The sequence below is a fragment of the Carcharodon carcharias genome, chromosome 22, assembly GCF_017639515.1.
Source record: "Carcharodon carcharias isolate sCarCar2 chromosome 22, sCarCar2.pri, whole genome shotgun sequence".
NCBI classification, from domain to species: domain Eukaryota; kingdom Metazoa; phylum Chordata; class Chondrichthyes; order Lamniformes; family Lamnidae; genus Carcharodon; species Carcharodon carcharias.
The window spans coordinates 2238560-2262478 of record NC_054488.1 but is presented as its reverse complement, the minus strand read 5'-3'; the positions used below and the strand labels follow the sequence as shown (position 1 = coordinate 2262478).

At 50.6% G+C, this 23919-nt stretch overlaps 1 protein-coding gene across 6 annotated transcripts in view; it reads right to left on the bottom strand.

The window, feature by feature from the left end:
• Window positions 1-23919, bottom strand: part of LOC121293899 (epsin-3-like) — a 525584-nt gene that overhangs the window by 40948 nt on the left and 460717 nt on the right. For all 6 annotated transcript variants that reach the window (XM_041217348.1, XM_041217344.1, XM_041217345.1 and 3 more), the window contains exon 3: window positions 7902-8029. In XM_041217348.1, coding sequence (XP_041073282.1) covers window positions 7902-8029 — 128 coding nt within the window. The remainder of the gene's footprint in view (window positions 1-7901; window positions 8030-23919) is intronic.

Below are 23919 nucleotides of genomic sequence, written 5' to 3'. Positions count from 1 at the left end.
TGTGTGTGGGGGGCGGAGAGATAGAGAGACAGAGAGGTGGAGAGGGTTGGTGTGGTTGTAGGGACAAACAAGCAGTGATAGAAGCAGATCATCAAAAGATGTCAACGACAATAGTACAATAGAACACATAGGTGTTAAAGTTCAAGTTGGTGATATTATCTAAACGAATGTGCTATTATTATTATTTGGACTCGAACTCAAGTTCTGTCGAAGGGTCATGAGGACTCGAAACGTCAACTCTTTTTTTCTCCGCCGATGCTGCCAGACCTGCTGAGTTTTTCCAGGTAATTCTGTTTTTGTTTTGGATTTCCAGCATCCGCAGTTTTTTTGTTTTTATCCTTACAGGGAGGTTTGCTAGTGCTGTTGGGAGGGTTTAAACTAATCTGGCAGGGCATGAGATACAGAGTGGAGGTACAGTAGGGGGTGAGGCACAGCCAAATATAGAAGAGAAACTAAGTCTGGAAGGCAGAGCAAATAGAGGCTTGTTAAGGCACAAGGGAATAATGCAAGGCTAGACTGCATCTATTTTAACGTAAGGAGTTCTACAAGTAAGGCAGATTAATTTGAGGGCATTGATTAACACATGGGAATATGATATTGTTGCTACCACAGAGACATGGTTGAGGGAAGGGCAGGACTGGCAGCTCAATATTCCAGGGTATAGAATCTTCGGCCGTGACGGGTTGGTGTTGTTGGTTGGTTGGGGGGGGGGTGGGGGGGGGGGGGGTGGCTGGGTAGGGGGGATGTAAAAGAGGAGGTGCCATTGCACTATTGATCAAGGAGTCAATTCCTGCAGTAAGGAGGGATGATTTCTTAGCAGGTTCCTCAAATGAGGCCATATGGGTAGAACTTAAAAACAAAAAGGGAGCAATCACTTTGCTGAGAGTGTACTATAGGCCTCCAAACTGTCAGGGAGAGATAGAGGAGCAGATATGTAGGCAAATCTCAGAGTAATGCAAAAATAATAGGGTAATAATAGTAGGGGATTTCAACTTCCCCAATATTAACTGGTATAGTCTTAGTGTGAAAAGCTTAGAGGGGGCGGAATTCTTAAAGTGCATCCGGGAGAGTTTTTCGAGCCAGCACGTAGAAAGTAGTACAAGAGAAGGGGCTGGTACTGGTCCGAATCTTAGGGAATGAAGCTGGGCAAGTGGTAGAAGTATCAATAGGGGAGCATTTAGGGGATAGTGGACATAACACTGTAGGGTTTAAGGTAGTCATGGAAAAGGACAAAGATGGACAGGAATAAAGATCCTGAATTGGGGGAAGGCCAATTTCAATATGATAAGACAGGATCTGGCCTAAGTGGACTGGGAGCAGCTACTTTAATATAAAAGCAAAAAACTGCGGATGCTGGAAATCCAAAACAAAAATAAAAATACCTGGAAAAACTCAGCAGGTCAGGCAGCATCTGCGGAGAGGGACACAGTTAACGTTTCGAGTCCATATGACTCTTCAACAGAACAAAGTAAAAATAGAAGAGAGATGAAATATAAGCTGGTTTGAGGGGGGGTGGGACAAGTAGAGCTGGATAGAGGGCCAGTGATAGGTGGAGATAACCAAAAGGTGTCACAGACAAAAGGACAAAGAGGTGTTGAAGGTGGTGATATTATCTAAGGAATGTGCTAATTAGGGGTAGAAAGCAGGACAAGCAAGGTACAGATAGCCCTAGTGGGGGTGGGGTGGGGTGAAGGGATCGAAAAAGGCTAAAAGGTAGAGATAAAACAATGGATGGAAATACATTTAAAAATAATGGAAATAGGTGGGAAAAGAAAAATCTATATAAATTATTGGAAAAAAAATGGGGGATCTGAAAGGGGGTGGGGATGGAGGAGAGAGTTCATGATCTAAAATTGTTGAACTCAATAATCAGTCCGGAAGGTTGTAAAGTGCCTAGTCGGAAGATGAGGTGCTGTTCCTCCAGTTTGCGTTGAGCTTCACTGGAACAATGCAGCAGGCCAAGGACAGACATGTGGGCATGAGAGCAGGGTGGTGTGTTGAAATGGCAAGCGACAGGGAGGTCTGGGTCATGCTTGCGGACAGACCGAAGGCGTTCTGCAAAGCGGTCACCCAGTCTGCGTTTGGTCTCTCCAATGTAGAGGAAACTGCAGCTACTTGTTGGAAAGTCTATATCAGAGCAGTGGGAGTCATTCAAAAAGGAAATAGTGAGAGTTCAGGGCCAACATGTTCCGGTAAAGGTGAAGGGTGGGACCAACAAGTCTGGACAACCCCGGATGTCAAGAGATACAGAGGATTGGATAAGGAAAGAAAAGGAGGCCTATGGCCTCCTGAAAACAGTGGAAGCCCGAGAGGAGTATAGAAAGTGTAGAGGGGAACTTAAAAAAGTAATTAGGAGAGTGAAGAGGGGTCAAGAAAAACACTGGCGGGCAGATAAAGGAAAATTCCAAGGCATTTTATAAATATAATAAGGGCAAGAGGATTACCAGGGAAAGAGTAGGGCCCATTAGAGACCAAAGTGGCAATCTGTGCATGGAGCCGGAGGACATAGGTGAGGTTTTAAACAATTACTTTTCATCTGTGTTCACTATGGAGAAGGACAATGTAGGTGTAGAAATCAGGGAGGGGGACTGTGATATACTTGAACAAATTAACATTGAAAGGGAGGAGGTATTAATGGTTTTAGCGGGCTTAAAAGTGGATAAATCCCCAGGCCAGAATGCTGTGTGAGGCAAGGGAGGAGATTGCAGGGACTCTGAGATTAATTTTCAAATCCTCTCTGGCCACAGGAGGACTGGAGGACAGTGAATGTGGTACCATTATTCAAGAAGGGTGGCAGGGATAAACCAGATAATTACAGGTCAATGAGTCTAACATCAGTGGTGGGGAAACTACTGGAAAAAATTCTGAGGGACAGAATTAATCTCCACCTGGAGCGGCAGGGATAATCAGGGATAATCAGCATGGCTTTGTCGGGGGAGATCCTGTCTAACAAATTGGATTGAATTTTTCGTGGAGGTGACTAGCTGTCTAGATGAGGGTAGTGCAGTTGATGTAGTTTACATGGACTTCAGTAAGGCTGTTGACAATGTCTCACATGGTAGAATGGTCAAGAAGGGAAGATCCCATGGGATCCAGGGCAATTTGGCAAATTGGATCCAAAATTGGCTTAGTGGCAGGAGGCAGAGGGTGTTGGTCGAAGGTTGTTTTTGCGATTGGAAGCCTGTGATGAGTGGTGTATTGCAGAGATTGGTGCTGGGACCCTGGCTGTTTGTAGTGTACATTAATGAATATAGGAGGTATGATCAGTAAGTTCGCATGAAAATTGGTGGTGTCGTAAATAGTGAGGGGGGAAAACCTTAGAAAACAGGACGATATAGATGGGCTGGTAAGATGGGCAGAGCAGTGGCAAATGGAATTTAATCCTGAGAAGTCTGAGGTGATGCATTTTGGGAGGACTAACATGGCAAGGGAATACACAATGAATGGTAGGATTCTAGGAAGTACAGAGAATCAGAGGTACCAGGGTGTACATGTCCATAGATCCCTGAAGGCAGCAGCACAGGTAGATAAGGTGGTTAAGAAGGCATATGGGGTACTTGCCTTTATTAGCCGAGGCATAGAATATAAGAGCAGAGATGTTATGTTAGAGCTGTATAAAACACTAGTTAGGCCACAGCTAGAGTACTGTGTGCAGTTCTGGTCACCACACTATAGGAAGGATGTGATTGCGCTGGAGAAGGTGCAGAGGATGTTGTCTGGGCTGGAGTGTTTCATCTATGAAGAGACTAGATGGGCTGGGGTTGTTTTCTTTAGAGCAGAGGAGGCTGAGAGCCTGATAGAGGTATTCAAAATTATGAGGGACATAGATCAAGTAGATAGGAAGAAACCTTTCCCCTCAGCGAAGGTGTCAATAACCAGGGGGCATAGATTTAAGGTAAGGGGCAGGAGGTTTAGAGGAGATTTGAGGAAAAGATTTTCCACCCAGAGAGTGGTTGGAATCCGGAACACACTGCCTGAGGGGGTGGTAGAGGCAGAAACCCTCACAATATTTAAGAAGTATTTAGATGAACACTTGAAATGCCACAGCACACAGGGCTACGGGCCAAGTGCTGGAAAATGGGAGTGGAATAGATAGATGCCTGATGGCCGGCACGGTCACGATGGGCCGGAGAGCCTGTTTCTGTGCTGTATAACTCTATGACTCTGAATACTGACCCTCTGACAGTGCAGCACTCCCTCAGTACTGACCCTCCGACAGTGCGGCACTCCCTCAGTACTGACCCTCCGACATTGCGGCACTCCTTCAGTACTGACCCTCTGACATTGCGGCACTCCCTCAGTACTGACCCTCCGACATTGCGGCACTCCCTCAGTACTGACCCTCTGACAGTTCAGCACTCCCTCAGTACTGACCCTCCGACATTGCGGCAAACCCCTCAGTACTGACCCTCCGACATTGCGGCACTCCCTCAGTACTGACCCTCCGACAGTGCAGCACTCCCTCAGTACTGACCCTCTGACAGTGCGGCACTCCCTCAGTACTGACCCACCGACAGTGCAGCACTCCCTCAGTACTGACCCTCTGACAGTGCAGCACTCCCTCAGTACTGACCCTCTGACAGTGCAGCACTCCCTCAGTACTGACCCTCCGACAGTGCAGCACTCCCTCAGTACTGACCCTCTGACAGTGAAGCACTCCCTCAGTACTGACCCTCTGACAGTGAAGCACTCCCTCAGTACTGACCCTCTGACAGTGCAGCACTCCCTCAGTACTGACCCTCTGACAGTGCAGCACTCCCTCAGTACTGACCCTCTGACAGTGAAGCACTCCCTCAGTACTGACCCTCTGACAGTGAAGCACTCCCTCAGTACTGACCCTCGAACAGTTGTACCCACTCAGCTATATCAAATCGTGATAAGGAATGGAACCGGATGCACCACTCAGTATCAACTTAAGCATTAGAAAGGACTGCCCTGTCAACCCTGCAAAGTCCTCCTAATATCTGGGGGCTGGTACCAAAACTGGGAGAGCTGTCTCACAGGCTGGTCCAGCAACAACCTGACATAGTCATCCTCTCAGAATCATACCTTAAAGATAATGTCCCAGACTCCACCATCACCATCCCTGGGTATGTCTGTCCCACCGGCAGGACACACCCAGCAGAGGTGGTGGCACAGTGGTATACAGTCAGGAGGGTGTTACCCTGGGAGTCCTCAACATCTGGACTCCATGAAGTCCCATGGCATCAGGTCAAACATGGGCAAGGAAACCTCCTGCTGATTACCACGTACCGCCCTCCCTCAGCTGATGAATCAGTGCTCCTCCATGTTGAACACCACTTGGAGGAAGCACTGAGGGTGGCAAGGTCACAGAATGTACTCTGGGTGGGGACTTCAATGTCCATCACCAAGAGTGTCTCAGTAGCACCACTACTGACTGAGCTGGCTGAGTCCTAAAGGACATAACTGCTAGACTGGGTCTGCAGCAGGTGGTGAGGGAACCATCAGAGGGAAAAACATACTTGACCTCATCCCCACCAACCTGCCTGGCACAGGTGCATCTGTCCATGACAGTATCAGTAGGAGTGACCACCGCACAGTCATTGTGGAGACGAAGTTCCACCTTCACATTGAGGATACCCTCTATCGTGTTGTGTGGCACTAACACCGTGCTAAATGGGATAGATTTCAAACAGATCTAGCAACTTAAGAGTGGGCATCCATGGGCCGTCAGCAGCAGCAGAATTGTACTCGAATGCAATCCATAACCTCATGGCCCAGCATATCCCCCACTCTACCATTACCATCAAGCCAGGGATCAACCCTGGTTTAATGAAGAGTGCAGGAGGGCGTGTCAGGAGCAGCACCAGGCATACCTAAAAATGAGGTATCAACCTGGTGAAGCTATAACACAGAACTACTTGTGTGCCAAACAGCATACGCAGCAATTGATAGACAGAGCTAAGCAACCCCACAACCAACGATCTGGTCTAAGCTCTGCAGTCCTGCCACATCCAGTCGTGAATGGTGCTGGACAATTAAACAACTCACTGGATGAGGAGGCTCCACAAATATTCCCATCCTCAATTGATGGGGGAGCCCAACACATCGGTACAAGGCAATTACAACTAAGGATGGGCAATAAATGCTGGCCTAGCCAGCGAGGTCCACATCCCCTGAGCAAATATAAAAAAGCACAATTTTCAGCCAGAAGTGCGGAGTGGACGATCCATCTCAGCCTCCTCTGGAGATCCCCAGCATCACAGATGCCAGTCTTCAGCCAATTGATTCACTCCGCATGATATCAAGAAACAGCTGCAGGCACTGAATAGTACAAAGGCTATGGACCCTGACAATATTCCAGCAATAGTACTGAAGACTTGTGCTCCAGAACCTGCCATGCTCCTAGCCAAGCTGTTCCAGTACAACTACAACACTGGCATCTACCCGGCTATGTGGAAAATTGTCCTGTACACAAAAAGCAGGACAAATCCAACCCAGCCAATTACAACATATCAGTCTACTTTCAATCATCAATAGCATGATGGAAGGGGTCAACAACAGTGCTGTCAATGGCACTTGCTTAATAATAACCCACTCACTGATTATCAGTTGGGTTCCACCAGGGCCATTCAGCTCCTGACCTCATTACAGCCTTGGTTCAATCATGGACAAAAGAGCAAACTCCTGAGATGAGGCAAGAGTGACTGCCCTTGACATCAGGGCAGCATTGGACCGAGTGTGTCCTCAAGGAGCCCTAGCAAAACTGGAGTCAATGGGAATCAGGGGGAATCTCTGCTGGTTGGAGTCATACCTAGCACAAAGGAAGATGATTATGTTGTTGGGCATGAATCACCTCAGTTCCAGGACATCACTGCAGGAGTTCCTCAGGGTAGTGTCCTCGGCCCAACCATCTTCAGCTGCTTCATCAATGACCTTCCTTCCATCATAAGGTCAGAAGTGGGGATGTTCGCTGATGATTGCACAATGTTCAGCACCATTCGCAACTCCTCAGATACTGAAGCAGTCCATGTCCAAATGCAGCAAGACCTGGACAATATCCAGGCTTGGGCTGACAAGTGGCAAGTAACATTCACACCACACAAGTGCCAGGCAATGACCATCTCCAACAAGAGAGAAGCTAACCATCACCCCTTGGCATTCAATGACATTACCATCAGTGAATTCCCCACATCCTGGGGTTACCATTGACCAGAAACTGAATTGGACTAGCCATATAAATACTGCGGCTACAAGAGCAGGTCAGAGGCTGGGAATCCTGCAGTGAGTAATTCACATCCCGACTTACCAAAGCTTGTCCACCATCTACAAGGCACAAATCAGGAGAGTGATGGAATACTCCCCACTTGCCTGGATGAGTGCAGCTCCAGCAACACTCAAGAAGCTCTGCACCATCCAGGACAAAGCAGCCTACTTGATTGGCACCCCATCCACAAACATTCACTCCCTCCACCACCGATGCACAGTAGCAGCAGTGTGTACTATCCACAAGATGCACTGCAGGAATTCACCAAGGCTCCTTAGACAGCACCTTCCAAACCCACAACCACTACCACCTAGAAGGACAAGGGCAGCAGACACATGGGAACACCACCATCTGGAAGTTCCCCTCCAAGCCACTCACCATCCTGACTTGGAAATATATCGCTGTTCCTTCACTGTCACTGGGTCAAAATCCTGCAACTCCCTCCCTAACAGCACTGTGGGTGTACCTACACCACATGGACTGCAGCTGTTCAAGAAGGCAGCTCACCACCACCTTCTCAAGGGCAACTAGGGATGGGTAATAAATGCTGGCCCAGCCAGTGAAGCCCACATCCTGTGAATGAATAAAAAAATGTGTACATTCTGCGTTTTGGGAACAGTTGCATATAAACTGATATTGGCTAAAGGGATCCGGGTCTTGATGATTGCTTTACCTGTGTTGCCTTGTCTGCTTCCTCTCTGCTCATGGCCAGTGCGAGCTGTAACTGCAACTCCTCCTCACCACTGGTGTGGGGTCTGGCCTGCTCCAGATCAGGGTTAAACCTCGGAGATGAGGAAGAAGCTGCAAAAGACACGGAGAATAGAGTAACATCAATATTCAAACATTGGGGCTACACTGGCGAGGGCGACCAGATTTCAAATCTCAAAACCAGGGCACATTGCAAAGCCTTGGGAAGGCGGGGCTCTGTGATGATTGACATGTTGGATGCCCAATGACCATAGCCTGTGGGAGGGGCGGTTGAAGGTGGGAGGTCATGTGATCACATTTCCAGGAATATGTCCAGCCAGAGTTAGCAACTCTATTATGACACCCAATTAATTCAGATAGCAGTTACAAACACTGACTTTTGTTTCAATTACATTTCTGCCTCATTTTCTTTAAAAAATTGAATCAAGGCTCCGTTTGTCACAAGATCCCGGCCAGACTCCTCTATGGAAATTTATGAAAAAACTGAAAAGAAAGGAGAGCCCAAGAGAGGCTATTAAAGTCTCCACAACACAAAATAGGACAGAGTGTTTGGAAAGGGCTAGGAATCTAACTTCAAGCACATCAGATAAAGGGACGACAATGAGAAAGTGGATGGGAAGTACAGGACTGAAGGTGTTGTATCTGAATGCACGCAGTATACGAAATAAGGTAAATGAGCTTGTGGCGCAGATTGAAATTGGCAGGTATGATGTGGTGGGCATCACGGAGACATGGCTGCAAGGGGATCAGGACTGGGAGCTAAATATCCAAGGATATACATCCTATCAAAAAGATAGGCAGGTTGGCAGAGGGGATGGGGTTGCTTTGTTAGTAAGAAATGAAATTAATACGATAGCAAGAAACGGCGTAGGATCAGATGATGTAGAATCTGTGTGGGTAGAGTTGAGGAACTGTAAAAAAGCCATAATGGGAGTTATGTACAGGCCTCTGAACAGTAGTCAGGATGTGGGGCACAAGTTACACCAGGAGATAGAAAAGGTGTGTAAGAAAGGCAAGGTTACGGTGATCATGGGGGATTTCAATATGCAGGTAGACTGGGAAAGTCAGGTTGGTAGTGGATCCCAAGAAAAGGAATTTGTGGAATGTCTACGAGATGGCTTTTTGGAGCAGCTTGTGGTGGATTCCACTAGGGAACAGGCAATTCTAGATTTAGTGATGTGTAATGAGGCAGATTTGATAAGGGAGCTTAAGGTGAAGGAATCCTTAGGAGGAAGTGACCATAATATGATAGAATTTACCCTGCAATTTGAGAGGAAAAAGCTGGAATCAGATGTAATGGTATTACAGTTGAATAAAGGCAACTACAGAGGCATGAGGGAGGAGCTGGCCAGAATTGACTGGGAGATGAGCCTAGCAGGAAAGACAGTGGAACAGCAATGGCAGGAGTTTCTGGGAGTAATTTGGGAGACACAGCAAAAATTCATCTCTAGGAGGAAGAAGCATACTAAAGGGAGGACGAGGCAACCGTGGCTGACAAGGGAAGTCAGGGACAGCATAAAAGCTAAAGAGAAAACATACAATGCGGCGAAGAGCAGTGGGAAACCAGGGGATTGGGAAGCCTCCAAAGATCAACAGAGGACAACTAAAAAAGAAATAAGGAGGGAGAAGATTAAATATGAGGGTAAACTAGCCAGTAATATAAAAGAAGATTGCAAGAGTTTTTTTAGATATATAAAGGGTAAGAGAGAGGCAAAAGTGGACATTGGGCCGCTGGAAAATGATACTGGAGAAGTAGTAGTGGGGAACAAAGAAATGGCGGAGGAACTGAATAGGTACTTTGCGTCAGTCTTCACAGTGGAAGACACGAGTAACATCCCCAAAGTTCAAGAGAGTCGGGGGGCAGAGGTGAATATGGTGGCCATTACCAAGGAGAAGGTGTTAGGAAAACTGAAAGGTCTGAAGGTAGATAAATCACCTGGACCAAATGGATTACACCCCAGAGTTCTGAAGGAGATAGCTGAAGAGATAGTGGAGGCGTTAGTGGTGATCTTTCAGGAATCACTGGAGTCAGGGAAGGCTCCAGAGGACTGGAAAATCGCTAATGTAACCCCCCTGTTTAAGAAGGGAGTGAGACAAAAGACGGGAAATTACAGGCTGATTAGCCTGACCTCGGTTGTTGGTAAGATTTTAAGAGTCCGTTATTAAGGATGAGATTTCAGAATACTTGGAAGTGCATGGTAAAATTGGGCAAAGTCAGCATGGTTTCATCAAGGGGAGGTCATACCTGACAAATCTGTTAGAATTCTTTGAGGGGGTAATGAGTAGGTTAGACAAAGGAGAGCCAATGGATGGTATCTACTTGGACTTCCAGAAGGCCTTTGACAAGGTGCCGCACAGGAGGCTGCTCAGTAAGATAAGAGCCCATGGTGTTAAAGGCAAGGTACTAGCGTGGATAGAAGATTGGCTGTCTGGCAGGAGGCAGAGAGTGGGGATAAGGGGGTCCTTCTCAGGATGGCGGCTGGTGACTAGTGGAGTTCCGCAGGGGTCAGTGTTGGGACCACAACTTTTCACTTTACACATTAATGATCTAGATGAAGGAACTGAGGGCATCCTGGCTAAGTTTGCAGATGATACAAAGATAGGTGGAGGGACAGGTAGTATTGAGGAGGCGGGGAGGCTGCAGAAGGATTTGGACAGGTTAGGAGAATGGGCAAAGAAGTGGCAGATGGAATACAACATAGGGAAGTGTGAGGTCATGCACTTTGGTAGGAAGAATAGAGGCATAGACTATTTTCTAAATGGGGAGAGAATTCAGAAATCTGGAGTGTAAAGGGGCTTGGGAGTCCTAGATCAGGATTCTCTTAAGGTTAACTTGCAGGTTGAGTTGGTAGTTAGGAAGGCAAATGCAATGTTGGCATTTATTTCGATAGGACTAGAATATAAAAGCAGGGATGTGCTGCTGAGGCTTTATAAGGCTCTGGTCAGACCACATTTAGAATATTGTGAGCAATTGTGGGCCCCGTATCTCAGGAAGGATGTGCTGGCCCTGGAGAAGGTCCAGAGGAGGTTCACTAGAACGATCCCAGGAATGAAAGGCTTAACATATGAGGAATGTTTGAGGACTCTGGGTCTATACTCGATGGAGTTTAGAAGGATGAGGGGGGGATCTGATTGAAACTTACAGAATACTGAAAGGTCTGATAGAGTGGATGTGGGGAAGATGTTTCCATTAGTAGGAGTGACCAGGACCCGAGGGCACAACCTCAGAGTAAAGGGAAGACCTTTTAGATCAGAGATGAGGAGAAACTTCTTCAGCCAGAGAGTGGTGAATCTATGGAATTCATTGCCACAGAAGGCTGTGGAGGCCAGGTCATTGAGATAGACAGGTTCTTGATTGGTAAGGGGATCAAAGGTTACGGGGAGAAGGCGGGAGAATGGGGTTGAGAAACTTATCAGCCATGATTGAATGGCGAAGCAGACTCGATGGGCCGAATGGCCTAATTTCTGCTCCTATGTCTTATGGTCTTATGGATCTACGTCTAAAAGCTTTGTTTATTTTCATTTCCACACTGAGCTCCAACAATAGCTGTTTTCAGCTAGAAGCTGGATTTTAAACTAGTCAATGTACCTAAATGTGGGAAATTTTGTTTGCATCCAGAGCCACAAATGGGAAAGGATGTGATCTTTCAATGAGAAGTTTGGTTGAATGTGCCATGGCTCAACCAAATTAGCCAGTCTTCTTCCTCAGCACTGGTTAGTGGTTTACCGATGGGCGCTGCTAACTTCTCCAGTGCAGTCTGCAGTTGGCAGACACCCACTGTCAGTCTTCCTGTCATCTTCCAGAGGCTGAATCCCTCCCAGCTGCCAGGTGGTCATGGGATTCATTTATAGGAGGTCCTCGGGGTAAATTATCTTCATGGCCTCCTATAAATTACCCCAGTAACTCCCGTAAATGAACCCCTGTGTTGCTCCTGCATATCGGTGCCTCCCTCACTGGGCACCAATTCAGCAGTGAGGTCGCAATTCCTGATGCAGCAACAAATGCCATGGTGGTGCCAACAGCAAGTCCCACACATTCCCACTGCCTGACTCAGAGGATTCAGGGTCCACTAAGGATTAACTTGGCTTCAAGGCTCCCTTGAAGACTGGGTGACAATCAATCGTCAAATGTCGAGTCCCCAAGAACAGTGAGGAAGGAGATCAGGATAAAGGTCATAGAGAATAGCAACAATTCGGATAGGGAACACATAACCCAGAAGAGCACTGGGTCTTTCAATCAGAGTTGAATGGGGTACAGTGTGTGTGAGGGGGTAGTTGCATGGGGTACAGTGTGTGTGAGGGGGTAGTTGGATGGGGCACAGCATGTGTGTGATGGGGGTAGTTGCATGGGGTAGATTGTGTGTGAAGGGGCTAGCTGGTTAGGGTAGCGTGCGTCTGTGATGGGAGCAGTTGGATGGGGTACAGTGTGTGTGAGGGGGTAGTTGGATGGGGTATAGTGTGCGTGAGGAGGTAGTTGGATGGGGTACAGTGTGTGTGTGAGGGGGTAATTGGATGGGGTACAGTGTGTGTGAGGGGGTAGTTGGATGGGGCACAGTGTGTGTGAGGGGGGTAGTTGGATGGGGTACAGTGTGTGTGAGGGGATATTGGATGGGGTACAGTGTGTGTGTGAGGGGGGTATTTGGATGGGGTACAGTGTGTGTGAGGGGGGTAGTTGGATGGGGTACAGTGTGTGTGAGGGGGGTAGTTGGATGGGGTACAGTGTGTGTGAGTGGGGTAGTTGGATGGGGTAAAGTGTGTGTGAGGGGGGTAGTTGGATGGGGTACAGTGTGAGCGTGAGGGGGGTAGTTGGATGGGGTACAGTGTGTGTGTGAGGGGGGGTAGTTGGATGGGGTACAGTGTGTGTGAAGGGGTAGTTGGATGGGGTACAGTGTGTGCGTGAGGGGGGTAGTTGGATGGGGTACAGTGTGTGTGAGGGGGGTAGTTGGATGGGGTAAAGTGTGTGTGTGAGGGGGGCATTTGGATGGAATACAGTGTGTGAGGGGGGGTAGTTGAATGGGATACAGTGTGTGAGAGTGGGGTGGTTCAATGGGGTACAGTGTGTGTGTGAGGGTGGTAGTTGGATGGGGTACAGTGTGTGTGTGAGGGGGGGTAGTTGAATGGAGTACAGTGTGTGTGAGGAGGTAGTTGGATGGGGTACAGTGTGTGCTTGAGGGGTGTAGATGGATGGGGTACAGTGTGTGTGAGGGGGGTAGTTGGATGGGGTAAAGTGTGTGTGTGAGGGGGGCATTTGGATGGAATACAGTGTGTGAGGGGGGTTAGTTGAATGGGATACAGTGTGTGAGAGTGGGGTAGTTCAATGGGGTACAGTGTGTGTGAGGGTTGTAGTTGGATGGGGTACAGTGTGTGTGAGGAGGGTAGTTGGATGGGGCACAGTGTGTGTGAGGGTGTAGTTGGATGGGGTAAAGTGTGTGTGAGGGGTGTAGTTGGATGGGGTACAGTATTTGTGAGAGGGTGTAGTTGGATGGGGTACAGTGTGTGTGAGGGGGGTAGTTGGATGGGGTACAGTGTGTGTGAGGGGGGTAGTTGGATGGGGTAAAGTGTGTGTGTGAGGGGGGCATTTGGACGGAATACAGTGTGTGACAGGGGGGTAGTTGAATGGGATACAGTGTGTGAGGGTGGTAGTTGGATGGGGAACAGTGTGTGCGAGGGGGGTATTTAGATGGGGTACAGTGTGTGTGTGAGGGGTGTATTTAGATGGGGCACAGTGTGTGTGTGAGGGGGTAGTTGGATGGGGAACAGTGTGTGCGAGGGGGGTATTTAGATGGGGTACAGTGTGTGTGTGAGGGGTGTATTTAGATGGGGCACAGTGTGTGTGTGAGGGGGTAGTTGGATGGGGTACAGTGTGTATGACAGGGTGGTAGTTGGATGGGGCACAGTGTGTGTGTGAGGGGGTAGTTGGATGGGGTACAGTGTGTATGACAGGGTGGTAGTTGGATGGGGTATAGTGTGTGTGAAGGGGGTAGTTGGATGGGGCATAGTGTGTGTGAGGGGGGTAATTGGATGGGGTACAGTGTGTGTGTGAGGGGGTAGTTGGATGGGGTACAGTGTGAGTGAGTGGGGTAGTTGGATGGGGCAAAGTGTGTGTGTCAGGGGGCTAGTTGGATGGGGCACAGTGTGTGTGAGAGGGGGTAGTTGAATGGGGTACAGTGTATTGAGAGGGGGGGGTTGTAGGATGGGGAACAGTGTGTGTGTGAGGCGGGTAGTTGGATGGGGTACAGTGTGTGTGTGTGAGGGGGGTAGTTGGATGGGGTACAGTGTGTGTGTGTGAGGGGTGTAGTTGGATGGGGTACAGTGTGTGTCAGGGGGTAGTTGGATGGGATACAGTGTGTGTGAGGGGGTAGTTGGATGCGGTACAGTGTGTGTGAGTGGGGTAGTTAGATGGGGTACAGTGTGTGTGAGGGGGGTAGATGGATGGGGTACAGTGAGTGTGTGAGGGGGGGTAGTTGGATGGGGTACCGTGTGTGTGAGGGGGGTAGATGGATGGGGTAAAGTGTGTGTGTGAGTGGGGCATTTGGATGGAATACAGTGTGTGAGGCGGGGTAGTTGAATGGGATACAGTGTGTGAGAGTGGGGTAGATCAATGGGGTACAGTGTGTGTGTGAGGGTGGTAGTTGGATGGGGTACAGTGTGTGTGAGGGGGGTAGTTGGATGGGGTACAGTGTGTGTGAGGGGGTAGTTGGATGGGGTACAGTGTGTGTGAGGGGGTAGTTGGATGGGGTACAGTGTGTGTGAGGGGGGCAGTTGGATGGGGTAAAGTGTGTGTGTGATGGGGGCATTTGGATGGAATACAGTGTGTGAGAGGGGGGTAGTTGAATGGGATACAGTGTGTGAGAGTTGGGTAGTTCAATGGGGTACAGTGTGTGTGAGGGGGTAGTTGGATGGGGTACAGTGTGTGTGAGGGGGTAGTTGGATGGGGCACAGTGTTTGTGAGGGGGGTAGTTGGATGGGGTACAGTATTTGTGATGGGGTGCAATTGCATGGAATACAGTGTGTGAGAGGGGGGTAGTTGAATGGGATACAGTGTGTGAGAGTTGGGGTAGTTCAATGGGGTACAGAGTGTGTGTGAGGGTGGTAGTTGGATGGGGTGGAGTGTGTGCGAGGTGGGTATTTAGATGGTGTACAGTGTGTGTGTGAGGGGTGTATTTAGATGGGGAACAGTGTATGTGTGAGGCGCGTAGTCGGATGGGGTACAGTGTGTAAGAGGGTAGTTGTATGCGGTACAGTGTGTGTGTGAGGTGGGTAGATGGATGGGGAACAGTATGTGTGAAGGGGGTAGATGGATGGGGTATAGTGTGTGTGAGGAGGGTAGTTGGATGGGGAACAGTGCGTGTGTGAGGGGGTAGTTGAATGGGGTACAGCGTGTGTGAGGGGGTAGTTGGATGGGGTACAGTGTGTGTGTGAGGGGGTAGTTGGATGGGGCACAGTGTATGTGTGAGGGGGGTAGTTGGATGGGGTACAGTGTGTGTCGGACGGAGGTAGTTGGATGGGGTACAGTGTGTGTGAGGGGGGTAATTGAATGGGGTACAGTGTGTGTGAGAGGGGGGTAGTTGGATGGGGTACAGTATGTGTGAAGGGGGTAGATGGATGGGGTACAGTGTGTGTGAGGAGGGTAGTTGGATGGGGTACAGTGTGTTTGATGGGGGTAGTTGGATGGGGCACAGTGTGTGTGTGAGGGGGGGTAGTTGGATAGGGCACAGTGTGTGTGAGGGGGGTAGTTGGATGGGGCACAGTGTGTATGTGAGGGGAGTAGTTGGATGGGGTACAGTGTGTGTGTGAGGGGGGTAGTAGGAAGGGGTACAGTGTGTATGAGAGGGTGGTAGTTGGCTGGGGTACAGTGTGTGTGAGGGGGTAGTTAGATGGGGCATAGTGTGTGTGAGGGGGTAGTTGGATGGGGTACAGTGTGTGTGAGTGGGGTAGTTGGATGGGGCAAAGTGTGTGTGTCAGGGGGCTAGTTGGATGGGGCACAGTTTGTGTGAGAGGGGGTAGTTGAATGGGGTACAGTGTTTTGAGAGGGGGGGGGTTGTAGGATGGGGAACAGTGTGTGTGTGAGGCGGGTAGTTGGATGGGGTACAGTGTGTGTGTGTGAGGGGGTAGTTGGATGGGGTACAGTGTGTGTCAGGGGGTAGTTGGATGGGATACAGTGTGTGTGAGGGGGTAGTTGGATGCGGTACAGTGTGTGTGAGTGGGGTAGTTAGATGGGGTACAGTGTGTGTGAGGGGGGTAGTTGGATGGGGTACAGTGTGTGTGTGAGGCGGGTAGATGGATGGGGTGCAGTGTGTGTGAGGGGGGTAGTAGGATGGGGTACAGTGTGTGTGTGAGGGGGTAGTTGGATGGGGTACAGTGTGTGTGTGAGGGGGTAGTTGGATGGGGTACAGTGTCTGTCTGAGGGCGGGTAGTTGGATCGGGTACAGTGTGAGTGCGACGGTGGATAGTTGGATGGGGTACAGTGTGAGTGTGAGGGGGTAATTGGATGGCTTACATTGTGTGTGAGGGGGGTAGTTGGATGGGGTACAGTGTGAGTGTGAGGGGGGTAGTTGGATGGGGTAAAGGGTCTGTGTGAGAGGGTTTTTAGATGGGGCATAGTGCGTGTGTGAGGGGGGTTGTAGGATGGGGAACAGTGTGTGTGAGGGGGGTAGTTGGATGGGGTACAGTGTGTGTGTGTGAGGGGTGTAGTTGGATGGGGTACAGTGTGTGTGAGGGGGTAGTTGGATGGGGTACAGTGTGTGCGTGAGGGGGGTAGTTGGATGGGGTACAGTGTGTGTGTGAGGGGGGCATTTGGATGGAATACAGTGTGTGGGGGGGTAGTTGAATGGGATACAGTGTGTGAGAGTGGGGTAGTTCAATGGGGTACAGTATGTGTGTGAGGGTGGTAGTTGTATGGGGTACAGTGTGTGTGAGGGGGGTAGTTGGATGGGGTACAGTGTGTGTGAGGGGGTAGTTGGATGGGGTACGGTGTGTGTGAGGGAGGGAGTTGGATGGGGTAAAGTGTGGGTGTGATGGGGGCATTTGGATGGAATACAGTGTGTGAGAGGGGGGTAATTGAATGGGATACAGTGTGTGAGAGTTGGGTGGTTCAATGGGGTACTGTGTGTGTGAGGGTGTAGTTGGATGGGGTACAGTGTGTGTGAGGGGATAGTTGGATGGGGTGCAGTATTTGTGATGGGGTAGTTGGATGGGGTACAGTGTGTGCGGGGGGGGTATTTAGATGGGGTACAGTGTGTGTGTGAGGTGGGTAGATGGATGGGGAACAGTGTGTGTGTGACGGGGTAGTTGAATGGTGTACAGCGTGTGTGTGAGGGGGTAGTTGGATGGGGTACAGTGTGTTTGGGGGGGGTAGTTGGATGGGGTACAGTGTGTGTGAGGGGGTAGTTGGATGGGGTACAGTGTGTGCGTGAGGGGGGTAGTTGGATGGGGTACAGTGTGTGTGAGGGGGGTAGTTGAATGGGATACAGTGTGTGAGAGTTGGGTGGTTCAATGGGGTACAGTATGTTTGTGATGGTGGTAGTTGGATGGGGTACAGTGTGTGTGTGAGGCGCGTAGTTGGATGGGGTACAGTGTGTGTGAGGGGGGTAATTGGATGGGGTACAGTGTGTGTGAGAGGGGGGTAGTTGGATGGGGTACAATGTGTGTGTGAGTGGGGTAGTTGGATGGGGCATAGTGTGTGTGTGGGGAGTAGTTGAATGGGGTAGAGTGTGTGTGTGGGGTAGTTGGATGGGGTACCGTGTGTGTGAGGGGGGTAGTTGGATGGGGTATAGTGTGTGAGGGGGTTAGTTGGATGGGGTATAGTGTGTGTGAGGGGAGTAGTTGAAGGGGGTACAATGTGTGTGTGAGGTGGTTAGTTGGATGGGGTAAAGTGTGTGTACGAGGGGGGCATTTGGATGGAATACAGTGTGTGAGAGGGGGGTAGTTGAATGGGATACAGTGTGTGAGAGTGGGGTAGTTCAATGGGGTACAGTGTGTTTGAGGGGGTAGTTGGATGGGGTACAGTGTGTGAGAGGGTGTAGTTGGATGGGGTAAAGTGTGTTTGAGGGGAGTAGTGCGATGGGGCACAGTGTGTTTGAGGGGGGTATTTGGAAGGGGTACAGTATTTGTGAGGGGGTGTAGTTGGATGGGGTATAGTGTGTGAGAGGGGGTAGTTGGATGGGGTAAAGTGTGTGTGAGGGGCTAGTTGGATGGGGTACAGTGTGTGTGAGGGGTTAGTTGGATGGGTTACAGTGTGTGTGAGGGGGGTAGTTGGATGGGTTATAGTGCGTGTGAGGGGGGTAGTTGGATGGGGTATAGTGTGTGTGAGGGCGATAGTTGGATGGGTCAAAGTGTGTGTGAGGGGAGTAGTTGAATGGGGTACAGTGTGTTTGAGGGGGGTAGTTGGATGGGGTACAGTGTGTGTGAGGGGGGTAGTTGGATGGGGTACAGTGTGTGTGAGGGGGTAGTTGGATGGGGTAGAGTGTATGTGTGGGGTAGTTGGATGGGGTACCGTGTGTGTGAGGGGGGTAGTTGGATGGGGTATAGTGTGTGTGAGGGGAGTAGTTGAATGGGGTACAATGTGTGTGTGAGGTGGTTAGTTGGATGGGGTAAAGTGTGTGTACGAGGGGGGCATTTGGATGGAATACAGTGTGTGAGAGGGGGGTAGTTGAATGGGATACAGTGTGTGAGAGTGAGGTAGTTCAATGGGGTACAGTGTGTTTGAGGGGGTAGTTGGATGGGGTACAGTGTGTGAGAGGGGGTAGTTGGAAGGGGTAAAGTGTGTTTGAGGGGAGTAGTGCGATGGGGCACAGTGTGTGTGAGGGGGTAGTTGGATGGGGTAAAGTGTGTTTGAGGGGAGTAGTGCGATGGGGCACAGTGTGTTTGAGGGGGGTATTTGGATGGGGTACAGTATTTGTGAGGGGGTGTAGTTGGATGGGTTATAGTGTGTGTGAGGGGGTAGTTGGATGGGGTAAAGTGTGTGTTTGAGGGGGGCATTTGGATGGAATACAGTGTGTGCGAGTGGGGTAGTTGAATGGGATACAGTGTGAGTGAGGGGGGTAGTTGGATGGGGTACAGTGTGTGTGAGGGGGGTGCTTGGATGGGGTATAGTGTGTGTGAGGGTGTAATTGGATGGGGTACAGTGTGTGTGAGGGGCTAGTTGGATGGGGTACAGTGTGTGTGTGAGGGGTGTAGTTGGATGGGTTACAGTGTGTGTGAGGGGGGTAGTTGGATGGGTTATAGTGCGTGTGAGGGGGGTATTTGGATGGGGTACAGTGTGTGTGAGGGGTGTAGTTGGTTGGGGTACAGTGTGTGTGAGGGGGGTAGTTGGATGGGGTACAGTGTGTGTGACGGGGTAGTTGGATGGGGCACAGTGTGTGTGAGGGGGTAGTTGGATGGGGTAGAGTGTGTGTGTGGGGTAGTTGGATGGGGTACCGTGTGTGTGAGGGGGGTAGTTGGATGGGGTATAGTGTGTGAGGGGGTTAGTTGGATGGGGTATAGTGTGTGTGAGGGGAGTAGTTGAATGGGGTACAATGTGTGTGTGAGGGGGGTAGTTGGAAGTGCTACAGTGTGTGTGAGAGGGGTAGTTGGATGGGGTAGAGTGTGTGTGAGTGGGGTAGTTGAATGGGGTACAGTGTGTGTGTGAGGGGGGTAATTGGATGGGGTACAGTGTGTGTGAGGGGGGTAGTTGAATGGGGTACAGTGTGTGTGTGAGGGGGGTAGTTGGATGGGGTACAGTGTGATTGTGAGGGGGTATTTGGATGGGTTACAGTGTGTGTGGGGGGGCGGGGGTAGATGGATGGTGTACAGTGTGTGTGAGGGGTTGTTGGATGGGGTACAGTGTGTGTGTGAGGGGTTGTTGGATGGGGTACAGTGTGTGTGCGGGCAGGTTGTTGGATGGGGTACAGTGTGTGTGAGGGGTTGTTGGATGGGGTACAGTGTGTGTGTGAGGGGTTGTTGGATGGGGTACAGTGTGTGTGCGGGCAGGTTGTTGGATGGGGTACAGTGTGTGTGTGAGGGCGGGTAGTTGGATGGAGTACAGTGTGTGTGAGTGGGGTAGTTCGATGGGGCATAGTGTGTGTGTGAGGGGGGGAGTTGTATGGGGTACAGTGTGTGTGTGAGGGGGGGGTAGTTATATGCCGTACAGTGTGTGTGAGGGGTAGTTGGATGGGGTACAGTGTGTGTGTGAGGGCGGGTAGTTGGATGGAGTACAGTGTGTGTGAGGGGGGTAGTTGGATGGGTTATAGTGTGTGTGAGGGGAGTAGTTGGATGGGGTACAGTGTGTGTGAGGGGGGTAGTTGGATGGGTTATAGTGTGTGTGAGGGGAGTAGTTGGATGGGGTACAGTGTGTGTGAGGGGGGTAGTTGGATGGGGTTTAGTGTGTGTAAGGGGGTAGTTGGATGGGGTACAGTGTGTATGAGGGGATAGTTGGATTGGATACAGTGTGTGTGAGGGGGGTAGCTGGATGGGGTACAATGTGTGTGAGGGGGTAGTTGGATGGGGTACAGTGTGTGTGGGGGGTAGTGGGGTGGGGTACCCTGTGTGTGAGGGGGGTAGTTGGATGGGGTACAGTGTGTGTGAGGGGGTTAGTTGGATGGGGTACCGTGTGTGTGTGAGGGGGGGTAGTTGGATGTGCTACAGTGTGTATGAGGGGGGTAGTTGGATGGGGTATAGTGTGTGTGAGGGGGTAGTTGGATGGGGTACAATGTGTTTGATTTGGGTAGTTGGATGGGGCACAGTGTGTGTATGAGGGGGGGGGGTATTGGATGAGGCACAGTGTGTATGTGAGGGGGGTTTGTAGGATGGGGAACAGTGTGTGTGTGAGGCGTGTAGTTGGATGGGGTACAGTGTGTGTGTGTGAGGGGGGTAGTTGGATGGGGGTACAGTGTGTGTCAGGGGGTAGTTGGATGGGATACAGTGTGTGTGAGGGGGTAGGAGGATGCGGTACAGTGTGAGTGAGTGGGGTCGTTAGATGGGGTACAGTGTGTGTGAGGGAGGTAGTTGGATGGGGTACAGTGTGTGTGTGAGGGGGGGTAGTTGGATGGGAAACAGTGTGTGTGTGAGGGGGGTAGTTGGATGGGGTACAGTGTGTGTAAGGGGGTAGTTGGATGGGGTACAGTGTGTGTGGGGGGTAGTTGGGTGGGGTACCCTGTGTGTGAGGGGGGTAGTTGGATGGGGTACAGTGTGTGTGAGGGGGTTTATTTGGATGGGGTACCGTGTGTGTGTGAGGGGGGTAGTTGGATGTGCTACAGTGTGTATGAGGGGGGTAGTTGGATGGGGTATAGTGTGTGTGAGGGGGTAGTTTGATGGGGTACAATGTGTTTGATTTGGGTAGTTGGATGGGGCACAGTGTGTGTGTGAGGGGGGGGTATTGGATGGGGCACAGTGTGTATGTGAGGGGGGGTTGTAGGATGGGGAACAGTGTGTGTGTGAGGCGTGTAGTTGGATGGGGTACAGTGTGTGTGTGTGAGGGGGGTAGTTGGATGGGGGTACAGTGTGTGTGTGGGAGGGGTGTAGTTGGATGGGGTACAGTGTGTGTCAGGGGGTAGTTGGATGGGATACAGTGTGTGTGAGGGGGTAGGAGGATGCGGTACAGTGTGAGTGAATGGGGTCGTTAGATGGGGTACAGTGTGTGTGAGGGAGGTAGTTGGATGGGGTACAGTGTGTGTGTGAGGGGGGGTAGTTGGATGGGAAACAGTGTGTGTGTGAGGGGGATAGTAGGATGGGGTACAGTGTGTTTGTGAGGGGGTAGTTAGATGGGGTACAGTGTGTGTGTGAGGGGGTAGTTGGATGGGGTACAGTGTGTATGTGAGGGGGGTAGTTGGATGGAGTACAGTGTGTGTGTGAGGGGGTAGTTGGATGGGGTACAGTGTGTGTGTGAGGGGGTAGTTGGATGGGGTAAAGTGTGAGTGTGAGGGGGTAGTTGGATGGGTTACAGTGTGTGTGAGTGGGGTAGTTGGATGGGGTACAGTGTGTGTGTGTGAGGGGGTTAGATGGATGGGGTACAGTGTGTGTGTGAAGGGGGTAGTTGGATGGGGTACAGTGTGTGCATGAGGGGGGTAGTTGGATGGGGTACAGTGTGTTTGAGGGGGGTAGATGGATGGGGTACAGTGTGTGTGTTAGGTGGTTGTTGGATGGGTTACAGTGTGTGTGAGCGGGGGTAGATTGATGGGGTACGGTGTGTGTTTGAGGGGTTGTTGGATGAGGCACAGTGTGTGTGATTGGAGTGTGTCAGGGGGTAGTTGGATGGGATAGAGTGTGTGTGAGGGGTTAGGTGGATGCGGTACTGTGTGAGTGAGTGGGGTAGTTAGATGGGCCACAGTGTGTGTGAGGGGGTAGTTGGATGGGGTAGAGTGTATGTGTGGGGTAGTTGGATGGGGTACCGTGTGTGTGAGGGGGGTAGTTGGATGGGGTATAGTGTGTGTGAGGGGAGTAGTTGAATGGGATACAATGTGTGTGTGAGGTGGTTAGTTGGATGGGGTAAAGTGTGTGTACGAGGGGGGCATTTGGATGGAATACAGTGTGTGAGAGGGGGGTAGTTGAATGGGATACAGTGTGTGAGAGTGAGGTAGTTCAATGGGGTACAGTGTGTTTGAGGGGGTAGTTGGATGGGGTACAGTGTGTGAGAGGGGGTAGTTGGAAGGGGTAAAGTCTGTTTGAGGGGAGTAGTGCGATGGGGCACAGTGTGTGTGAGGGGGTAGTTGGATGGGGTAAAGTGTGTTTGAGGGGAGTAGTGCGATGGGGCACAGTGTGTTTGAGGGGGGTATTTGGATGGGGTACAGTATTTGTGAGGGGGTGTAGTTGGATGGGTTATAGTGTGCGTGAGGGGGTAGTTGGATGGGGTAAAGTGTGTGTTTGAGGGGGGCATTTGGATGGAATACAGTGTGTGCGAGTGGGGTAGTTGAATGGGATACAGTGTGAGTGAGGGGGGTAGTTGGATGGGGTACAGTGTGTGTGAGGGGGGTGCTTGGATGGGGTATAGTGTGTGTGAGGGTGTAATTGGATGGGGTACAGTGTGTGTGAGGGGCTAGTTGGATGGGGTACAGTGTGTGTGTGAGGGGAGTAGTTGAATGGGGTACAGTGTGTGTGTGAGGGGTGTAGTTGGATGGGTTACAGTGTGTGTGAGGGGGGTAGTTGGATGGGTTACAGTGTGTGTGAGGGGGGTAGTTGGATGGGTTATAGTGCGTGTGAGGGGGGTATTTGGATGGGGTACAGTGTGTGTGAGGGGTGTAGTTGGTTGGGGTACAGTGTGTGTGAGGGGGTAGTTGGATGGGGTACGGTGTGTGTGAGGGGGTAGTTGGATGGGGTACAGTGTGTGTGAGGGGGGTAGTTGGATGGGGCACAGTGTGTGTGAGGGGGTAGTTGGATGGGGTAGAGTGTGTGTGTGGGGTAGTTGGATGGGGTACCGTGTGTGTGAGGGGGGGTAGTTGGATGGGGTATAGTGTGTGAGGGGGTTAGTTGGATGGGGTATAGTGTGTGTGAGGGGAGTAGTTGAATGGGGTACAATGTGTGTGTGAGGGGGGTAGTTGGAAGTGCTACAGTGTGTGTGAGAGGGGTAGTTGGATGGGGTAGAGTGTGTGTGAGTGGGGTAGTTGAATGGGGTACAGTGTGTGTGTGAGGGGGGTAATTGGATGGGGTACAGTGTGTGTGAGGGGGGTAGTTGAATGGGGTACAGTGTGTGTGTGAGGGGGGTAGTTGGATGGGGTACAGTGTGATTGTGAGGGGGTATTTGGATGGGTTACAGTGTGTGTGGGGGGGCGGGGGTAGATGGATGGTGTACAGTGTGTGTGTGAGGGGTTGTTGGATGGGGTACAGTGTGTGTGCGGGCAGGTTGTTGGATGGGGTACAGTGTGTGTGTGAGGGCGGGTAGTTGGATGGAGTACAGTGTGTGTGAGTGGGGTAGTTCGATGGGGCATAGTGTGTGTGTGAGGGGGGGTAGTTATATGCCGTACAGTGTGTGTGAGGGGGGTAGTTGGATGGGGTACAGTGTGTGTGTGAGG